This window comes from Triticum dicoccoides, chromosome 5B (assembly GCF_002162155.2).
Source record: "Triticum dicoccoides isolate Atlit2015 ecotype Zavitan chromosome 5B, WEW_v2.0, whole genome shotgun sequence".
NCBI classification, from domain to species: domain Eukaryota; kingdom Viridiplantae; phylum Streptophyta; class Magnoliopsida; order Poales; family Poaceae; genus Triticum; species Triticum dicoccoides.
In genome coordinates, this window is record NC_041389.1 from 492,819,595 (window position 1) to 492,829,186 (window position 9,592).

Below are 9,592 nucleotides of genomic sequence, written 5' to 3' on the forward strand. Positions count from 1 at the left end.
ATATTTTAGTAATTTAAACAATCCTTTTAAACATATATAAGTGGAGTATTATGGTAGACTATGTTTGTCGCAAATATGTTTCATATTTTCTTCAATTTTTTACTCTTTTTTTTTGCTTAATCAGGTGCGCCTAGATCCGTATCCAAAAAATCCACACCTCCTTTTTCACGCTCTAAAATATGTGACGATACCCAAACCCTTCCCCCGCCGCCCCCCTCAATTCCCATCTCTTCCTCGCCGGAACACCGCGAGTTGGTCCCCGGAGCACAGATCCGCCGCCCAAATCGGGCGTGCGAGGTGAGCCTCGGAGCACTTTGACCTCTTCTCCCTTCGTGTCCAAAGACGCCGGAACACGGTAACCACCATAGCTCACTATCCTCCTCTGTCCGCCCCAGGGTAAGCCCTCTCGCCGGAATCCGTCAGGCTCCATCCTTACATTTCCTCATTCCCTTTTCAGAGATCGAAATCGGATCTGACGGAGCCCCGGCAGCCAGTCGCCATGCCGGACAGCGGAGGCGCGACCGTGCTCGACGACCTCCCAGAGTGGATCCTTCTGGAAGAGATCTTCATCCGTTTGCCGCCCAGGGACATCGTCCGCTGCCGAGCCGTCCGCAAGTTGTGGCAAAGTGCCACCTCCACGGACAAGTTCATGCTGGACCACCACCGCCGCCAGCCCTTCCTCCCGATCCTCAGCCACGTCGTTGAACCGCAGAAAACCAGCCTCGTGTTATCCTTTGACGCCGATGCAGTCCAGCGACGGCTCTGCCCGGTCATCCGGACCTTATACTCCGGTATACTCGAGGCTACGTGTGATGGCCTCCTCATCGTCTCCCACGGAGCCACAGCGCATGAGTTCTTCATCTGCAACCCGGTCACCCGCAAGTGTGCTCCCCTACGGACGCCTCAGAACCTACTGAACTATTACTACCAGATTGTCGGCTTCTATCGGCACAAACCATCCGGGCAGTACCGAGTGCTTTGGGTGTCTTGTCCGACAAACAACACAAATCACAGAACTTTTTACTGTGTCATAGCGGTGGGATCCGATTATACAAGACAAATCGGACAAGGATGCATCCGGCAACCAACATCGTCATCACCTTCCTTGGAACTGGCGTTACGTGAGCGGCTGCCCGGTTCGTCTGGCTATCCGCCAATCGACCACCGTGGCAGCTTGCACTGGACAATTGTAAGATACGACCGCTGTGATGCCGGCTACATAATGGTGTTCAAGACAGCAGATGAAACATTCCGGTTGATGTGCTGTCCAGCCCAGTTGCCCTCACAACAGTTGCTGTTGGAGATAGATGGCACTCTTGCTTTGTGTGGCATCAGCAGTGATAGAGTCACCGTAGATGTTTGGGTGGTACAAGACTATGACGCTGAAGCCTGGTCCTTCAAGCATCGGATTTATTTATCAGGGATGGATGAATCACCATTTGTTGACTTGAAGGTTCCTAGAATGGCTGTGCTCAGTGATGGTGAGCTGCTGATCCAGTTTGCTCCTAGGCATGTGGTTCGCTGTGACATTGATGGCAGGTTTGTAGAATATGTGAAAAGCGAAGAGGACCAAGACAAGAACTTGTGGCTTACCCGGCATCGCCTCCAGGAGAGCCTTATTCCCCTTCCATTATCCAACGAGATGCAAGAAGGAGGTGCTGCGAGTGTGGAGCCTCCATTCTTCATAGGGCTATAGTTTGCCTTGCTTCATCTGGATGTTTCAGCCCGGTGTGAGAATTATTCTAGATAACTTTTGTCATTCGTTCTCAGTTCTTCTTTTTAGTACTACTAGTAGAATTTAACGCTTTGGATGATTCAGTATTCTGAAACTGCTTCTGTCCACCCAAATTGTCAAATCACATTTTTCTTTACAATTACACGGACAGCTTGAGCAACTGCCCTGAAATTGTACCAGTGTTGTGCCAATTGGGAACACATACAGATTTTTCCGATCCTTCCCTTGCTTCCTTTTCCCGTTTCCAGAATAATCTACAATATGTGTTATGCTTATGGTAAAGTAGCAAACAAAATTAACAAATTATTCCCTACACTTCATTCTCTATCTCTTTGCACCAAATTTTACTGTTGGAAAGGTTCTTACAAGAGCTTTTCAATGCATTTGTTGAGAAAAAGGTTCAGTGTGGAAACAACTTTAAGATATCTGTGATGGTTTACATCTAACAGAAGACAAAGACCTGTGTTTACTTAGTTGATAAATTCTTTTCAGATTTTGTAGTGCTGGATCTTTTTACAGTAAATTTTATATTTTACCCTTTTTGGAGGCGACTTCATTGCAAAATGGTAAGATCACCCACAGTAAAGAAAATAAGAAAATCTGGTTGCTGGCCAAGCATTTTCACCCCTTACTTCGACCACCTTTTGCAAATATTTCGCGTATAACAATACCGGGCAATTCTTGAAAACATCTCGCGTGTTACCAAGGACTACTTGCAGACACGATACGACGGATGTCATGTCGGATATGATGTCGCACTAATCCATAAACTGACTGCAAGGAAACTTCCTAAAATCTCAGGTGATCTATTAAAATTTGGAGGCATGACATTTATGCCCTGCCGTAACTGTTCTCTTGATGCCGGTGATCTGTTATTTTCCTGTCCTTCATCCATCACTTTCTGTAAATTTGTAGTCACATTTACTGTTTGGATCAGCAGCTGCAACTCATCTTTTATGAAGCTAAGAGAAACCTTGGAAATATATGTAGCATGTCAAAGTACCTCACCGAATCATTGTTTTGCTTATTCTTCCATTTTGAAATGATCATCGTTTTGCTTTGGTTTCTGCTTGTGGACCAACATTTTCTTTTTCACTTCAGCAGTAGCCATATTTGTTAATTTGGAATAGTTAATGGTACATGTGTTAGAAATTTATGGTTTGTTTTGGTAGCTCACATCAAGAAATATATTTCATAATGGAACTTTACAAACATGTAGTATACGTCCCTTTATACATGTATAATTTTTTTAACTTTTTTGAAACTTAATATGCAAAAAGTTTAACTTTCCATAATTCAAGCTCCATGGAGCCCAAGTTCCATTAACAGTTTTCCCATACATGGCAGATTTATAAAAGAAAAAGAAAACTTGCCCTGACTCATGACTTAGGGCATCTCCAACGCGAACACTTGAACAAACACCTTCAAATTTCTGTGGCCCTACCGAGCGAATCCACGAACATCCGGCCGGGCCAAGGCCCTCCAATACTATGTCTCAAAATTTCTTTAGTTTAAACATTTCGGACTAGGGAATTTTATGAAATTTAGACTAGTTTGACATACTACCTTCGAATTAAATGAAATTTAACTAATTTGATGCATGTTACATCTAAACTAAACTAAACCTAACCTAATTGGTAGACAATGACCTTGTAGGCATGGCCGCTTGAGGCCACTCTGCCATTGTTGTCGTCATCTCACCGTCCTCGCGGCGCTTGTGAAAGCCGGGCCAGTTGCGGTGGCATCTGTCCCGGGGCGTGTTGTCATGCTCGTTGTGAAATCCATTGTGCCCTCTCCTTTGTCTTGGGTTGCGCCTTCTCCTCATTCTCACAGAGCTCATGCTCCGACTCAACAATATCAATTTGGAGGAGGCCCTGTCTGGCCTAGCACTGGCGACAGGGGTCGATCTCCTTGGTGGTCTTGGTCGGTCGGTGGGCCACGCCGACATGAGCTCCTCGTCAGAGAAGTCCCCACCTGATGCCACCTGCGTTTTAGCAAAGGACGCCCCAGCGCCGCTTCGGCACAGTGAGGAATTTCGAGCCCAGGACAAAGAGGTCATGTCCCAAAATCGACTGACTCAATGTTCGAAAATCAGGCGATTGACATGTAGCTATTGTGCTAACAAAATTATTGAATGATTCCTAGAGCATAATTTTTTTTCCCGCTTCATCGGTAGCTAGATTTGTCAAAAAAATAAAAAAATTGCAGGTCTAGATTTGTCAGATTGAAACAGTTAGTACTTTGGAAATGTCGTGTAAAATGAAAAAAAATGGTGGGGGTGATTGTGGTTGCAGCAGTTATCTTTTCTGGGATTATTAACTTGCTTGATGAACCATTTGAGTGGACTCTCATGTGTCTTTCGTTTCCCCCAATCGTAAATTCGTAATGCAAAAAAGCAGAACTCCTGCTGATCCAGTGGGAAAAAAGGGAGTTCACGAAGCTAACCAGTTATTGTGTGTACTAAAGTCATGATCTGATTTTCTTAGGCTCGGCTCTTTGTTCTCCTTGTACTTGGTAACATCTTGGTCATTGATGTATACCAGAATAGATTCTGCTTCCTATGTACTAGCTCCGTTTGTTTGTTTCATTTGCTGCTAATAATCAATCTAATTCGTGTATTTCCTCAAAACAGGAGGGAAGGAGAGCTGAAACTAGGAGAGACTGGGTTTATTAGTCCCTTTGTATTTTTGTGCCCAACTTTGACCGTGGATTTGACTAATAAATTATAAGTTGTATGTCACAGAATTTATATTGTTGGATTCATATTTGAAAGAGGTTTTTCAATGACGCGTACTATTTTTAGGGTATGTAACTTATTTTTTGATAGTAAAATAGAAGGTCAAAGTTTGATCCAAACTATAAAGAGGACTAATAAACCAGGACGGAGGTAGTACAAACAGTGCCATACTCACGGAGAATAACAAATTGGATAATAAAAATCAGAATAAAAACACTCCTAAACATAAAGTTGCTCACACCTTTCTAGAAAAAAAAACAAAATTTCAAGTTTCGTTTTAAGTTGAACATTTAAAGTTTGACCAAATGTATAAAAAATACAAATATATTGTTTCAGGGAAAAATACCAATATCTACAATACAATATAAAAATAATAAATTGAGAAAAAGCTCGATAGCCAAACAAGAGGTAGAGCACGGTGCTGATGAAGAGGTCGGGGCCCTCTTCCTGGTCTTCCTCTCAAAGGAGGAGACTTGAGGGGCGGATCCTGTTCCGCGCGGAATATAGCGACCAAACGCAGATCATCCCATTTAGGTTTTCCTGAGATTTCTCAAAAAAAAAAAAGTTTTACCAGGAGGTATTTCTCTCTAGACCAGGTTTTTTTGCTGGTTTTTCTTGGTTTTTCTTTTCCTTTCTTGTGTTTATTCTCCCTTTTTTATATTTTTAAAATTCATGAACACTTTTTTTAACTTTGGAAACGTTTTAAAAAATTCAGGATTAATTTTTCAAAATTCATGAATTTGTCAGACTTTTTGAAATTTGGGAAATTCTTCATATTAATGAATATATTTTTATATAAGGGAATTATTTTCAAATTCATGATCATTTTTTGAAATTTAGAACACTTTTTTTAAGTCCTAGAATATTTTTCAAATTCGTGAATATTTTCGGAAATCTAGGAACATTGTCAAATTCATATTTTTGAAACCCAGTCCTGCACTTGTGGTTATGGTATATCCCAAGAGTGATGCCCAAACGTTTCTCCTATCCTTTTTTTGGTATTCTTTTTTCCCCATTTTTTAGTTTCCGTTCTTTATTTCTTTGGTTTTTTATTTTTATTTTTGGTATTCGTTTTTCTGGTTTCCATTTTTTGTTTTAAAAAATAACTTTGTCCAAATCTATTATAACATGTGATCTAGTTTTGAAGATCTCGACGTGAGAAATCCAACGGTAAATACGGTTCGAGGTTTGGATGCACGGTTAAAGAGATAAAACATTTTGAATACACATATCTATGAAAAAAGAAAAAACTCCCAGGTTACAACCACTTTCAATCCTTGAGAAGGTGGTGAGTGAACTTCGTAAGGGATAACCCTTAACTAGTGATTTCGCCTTCCTTTCGGACGCTAATAACGTGCTAACCCAAAATAGCGTAAGCTTTTCCTTCCTTAACCCTTGACAACCAGGGCAAACTCTTCTCTCCAGGCCTCATTAGCGAGCCCATGGACTCGACTCCTCTCTGCTTGCCACTCCGACAGCAGGTGACGAGAAGGGGAATCCCAGTGCCTTCGCTTCATTTAATAATTTATGTTAGGTTTAGTCATCGAAGTGCGGCACTCGGACGGATGACGCCACTTTTTCCTTGAGTTTGCCTTTCAGGCTTTGCGCGCCCCCTAGTTTCGTCCATCTGGATGTAGTCGACGGGGTTTTGGTTAGAATTCTTGCTGTCTTCTTTGGGCAGTGAGGTTAGGGATTCTCGTCGTGTGGTGATATTTGGTGCCAGGTGCTTTAGATCTATTCAAGGATTCGACGATGACTATTGTGACTCCAGGGTGCTGGTCCTTAAGGGCACATGCACGAAAACTTTCCGGCTGTCGTCGGCAAGGTCAAGCTGACTCCGATAAAGCAGCAGCGACAACGGCTCATTCTGATGACGGTAGTAGTTGTTTGGCGGTCATGAAATCTTAATGTAATTTTCTATTATGTTTAATGTGCTTTGTACTTTCGGTGAACTCTGATGATAGATTTGTTTTTTTTTGAAGCAGCGTGCTAACACACTTCCTAGCCATCCCAACTCCTCGAAAAGTATGCGAACCAACATGTGGTTGGATGGTTAGATGGACTGTGATATCCCCAGCCCATCAGGGTTTAAATCCTAGTGACGAGGTGCCTACGGTGACTTCGTAAATTTTAAGATGATATGTCGGCTCAGTCTTTCAAAGGTGCTTTAGGCTGTGCGTGTGTGCGTTCATAGGGATAAGTGTATGCACGTGTATATGAGTGCTTGTTTATGTATACTATGTTAAAAAAAGAGGTAAATACACAGGTAGTCTTCAAACTTGCACGCGACGGTCAGTTTAATGCACAAACTTGTAAAATACGTGATTCTAGTCATCCAACTTGTGCGGGCGTGCAAATAAGGTCACATATTCCGTATATGGGCGTATCCAATGCTTGGCTGCCTGCTGTCAGCAACAGGTGGCACTCAGCGCGGCATGTTTTTGCACAAAGCCCCATAGCCTTTTTTATTTGCGAAAAATTAACAACTGGTGGGTCCCACTTGTCAGTATAGAGCCAAATTTAAACACGAAAAGTGTGTCGCCCAGTCTAGAACACACGCCTAAGGCGAGGACACAATCCGGCCAAGCCGCTCCAACCAAACCCTGTAGATGTTTACGTATGATAACTTTGCTTTACTGTACTATAACGAAGGAGCTCGTGTAGCAGAGATGGGTTCCATTTTGTGCGGCCTATTTTGCATCTGCTCTCTTTTTTTTTACAAATTAATAGATACATAGTATGTAAATTATAATCTCAGTAATAAAATGACTTTCAAATATTGTTCATGTATTATTTTAAAATAATATTCACGAATTGTAAAAAAAATCGTTTCTAAATTTGTAGAATAATTTCAAAAATGAAAAAAATAATAATTTGAGAAATAATAATAATTAAATAATGTATGTATAGTTGCACCTGTTCGTTTTTTTGAAATTTTCGGAGCAGAAAAGTTTGTTCATGTATTATTTTACAATAAAATTAATGAATTATAAAAAATTAATAATTAGAATATACGTATTTTTCGAGTTACTATTCATATATATTATTTTACTTATACAAGAATTTCAATAATTATACGCACATTTTTATAATCCAATGTTTCTATAAGTAAAATATTCATAATTGAAAATCTAAATTCTTGGTATGAATATTTAATCCTGTCTAATATGTAAATTATATTGTATTCTTTTTGAATATAAATCGTGATTAAAAAGTATACGCAAGTGAATATTCATAAATATTTAATAAATGTTACCTGCAAAAATATATTTAATAATGTTGTATTCATCATTTTGTATAATTTAAAAATAAGCCATGAGTGTATAATTCTTTTTGTATTCTTTTTTTGCGGAAAAACTTTCAATCTATTCATCTTCAATCATGGCAGTACAACGAATACCATAAATAAAAATTACATCCAGAATCGTAGACCACCTAGCGACGACTACAAGCACCGAAGGGAGCCGAAGGCACGCCGCCGTCATCGCCCCTCCATCGCCGGAGCCGGGCACAACTTGTTGTAGTAGACAGTCGGGAAGTCGTCGTGCTAAGGCCCCATAGGACCAGCACCCCAGAACAACAACCGCCGCCGATGAAAAATAACGTAGATCGGAAGGATCCAAACCGAAGGCACACGAACGTAGACGAACAACGATGAGATCCGAACAAATCCATCAAAGATAGATCTGCTGGAGACACACCTCCACACGCCCACCAACGATGCTAGACGCACCGCCGGAACGGGGGCTAGGCGGGGAGACCTTTATTCCATCTTCAGGGAGCCGCCGCCGTCTCGCCTTCCTGAATAGGACACAATTCTTTTTGTATTCATTAAACTTCCTTATTTAAGAACATTTTAAATGTCTGTATTAAATAAGTATATTTTATATAATACCCAAGTGTATATTTTATAAACTGTTGACTCTACATGTTACTTGTATTAAGTCACGTTATGTGCACGGCACAAATTTAGTTGATAATCCCGGATGTTTTTAGTATAAGTGAAATTGTATCTTATCTTAGACACGTAAATGTTCCTGTTGTAGTTGTTGGGTCATTCTTGTGCGTACCTGAGGTAGCTAGTTCGAAGGCCCTCCACCCACTTCTGTATAGGGCTCCTCGCTGGAGCGTATTTTTGGTACCAAAGATGAATTTGTTTCTGCAAATAAAAAAGGGCGAGGGTGTTTTACGCAAGAACATGTCGCACCGAGTGCCAGCTGTCACTGACAGTGGGCCTTGCCCACTCTAGCATGCCAAGCAAGCATCGGATACGTCCACATAGGGGATATATGACCGTATTTGCACGCTCACGCAAGTTCGATGGCCAGAATCACGTATTTTTTAAATTTGTGCACTAAAATGATCTTTGCGTGCAAATTCTAAGACTCTCAGTGTATTTACCTTAAAAAAAACTCCTCGAAAAGTACACCGCTGACCCAACGACACAACCCTATCAGCCGGAGCCGCTATCCTGCCCCAGAGCCAGTCGCCGAACCAAAGCCCACGCCAACTCCCACGCGTCCAAATCAGCCAGCACGGCGGGCGAACGCTTAGCACACCACGCCCGGGTCCGGGTTTAGGCCGCTAAAAGGACACGCACGCACGGATGCTTGCGGTTGCAGCAACGGGCAAGCCATCATCCGCACTGCACACTAGCCGCCTAAACAAAAGCCAACCATACCGAGCCGAAAGTGCAACGACAGGAAAGGGGAGCGGCGGCGCGGCACACGGTGCGGCGGATACTACGGTGGTGGTGGTGGCGGCGGGTGCGCGGGTTGGTGGAGGCAGTTATGCGTCGGGTAAACGCGGGCGCGCACGGCACGGCACGGCAGGACCAGCTAGCTAGCTAGCTAGCCTGCCTGTGAACAGCAGCGGCCCCGCGTCCCCGCTGTCGCGCGACGACGGCTGTCGCCTCGTCGTCTCCTCCTGCCTGCTACGCCAAGCCAACGACACCCGGAATCGGAATTAAACCCCTCCCCCACCCCCACCACCACCACGAATACTTCGTCTCTCTCCCTCCGCCCCCAGCCGCCCGCCGCGCCTCCCCTCCTCCTCCCCCTCGTCGAGCCGCCGGAGCGCCGAGCCCGATCGCGGATCGGGTCCCCGGGTGCCCCTCCAGT

At 42.9% G+C, this 9,592-nt stretch overlaps 2 protein-coding genes across 2 annotated transcripts in view; both read left to right on the forward strand.

Annotated features, from left to right (window-relative positions):
- Window positions 1–214: 214 nt before the first annotated feature.
- LOC119305875 lies at window positions 215–1,839 on the forward strand. The gene is made up of 2 exons (XM_037582277.1): window positions 215–355; window positions 458–1,839. Exon 2 carries the CDS (start codon window positions 500–502, stop codon window positions 1,694–1,696), a length of 1,197 nt encoding a protein of 398 aa, XP_037438174.1. The 5' UTR covers window positions 215–355; window positions 458–499; the 3' UTR covers window positions 1,697–1,839.
- A 7,644-nt stretch (window positions 1,840–9,483) lies between these two features.
- LOC119311106 (PTI1-like tyrosine-protein kinase 3) overlaps window positions 9,484–9,592 on the forward strand; it is a 4,947-nt gene continuing 4,838 nt past the window's right edge. The window contains exon 1 of the mRNA XM_037586736.1: window positions 9,484–9,581. The gene's annotated coding sequence lies outside the window, so the exon portion shown is untranslated. The remainder of the gene's footprint in view (window positions 9,582–9,592) is intronic.

Bases quoted from the DNA above. Each gene is read 5' to 3' on its own strand.
- LOC119305875 (XM_037582277.1), top strand. From the start codon at position 500: ATGCCGGACAGCGGAGGCGCGACCGTGCTCGACGACCTCCCAGAGTGG.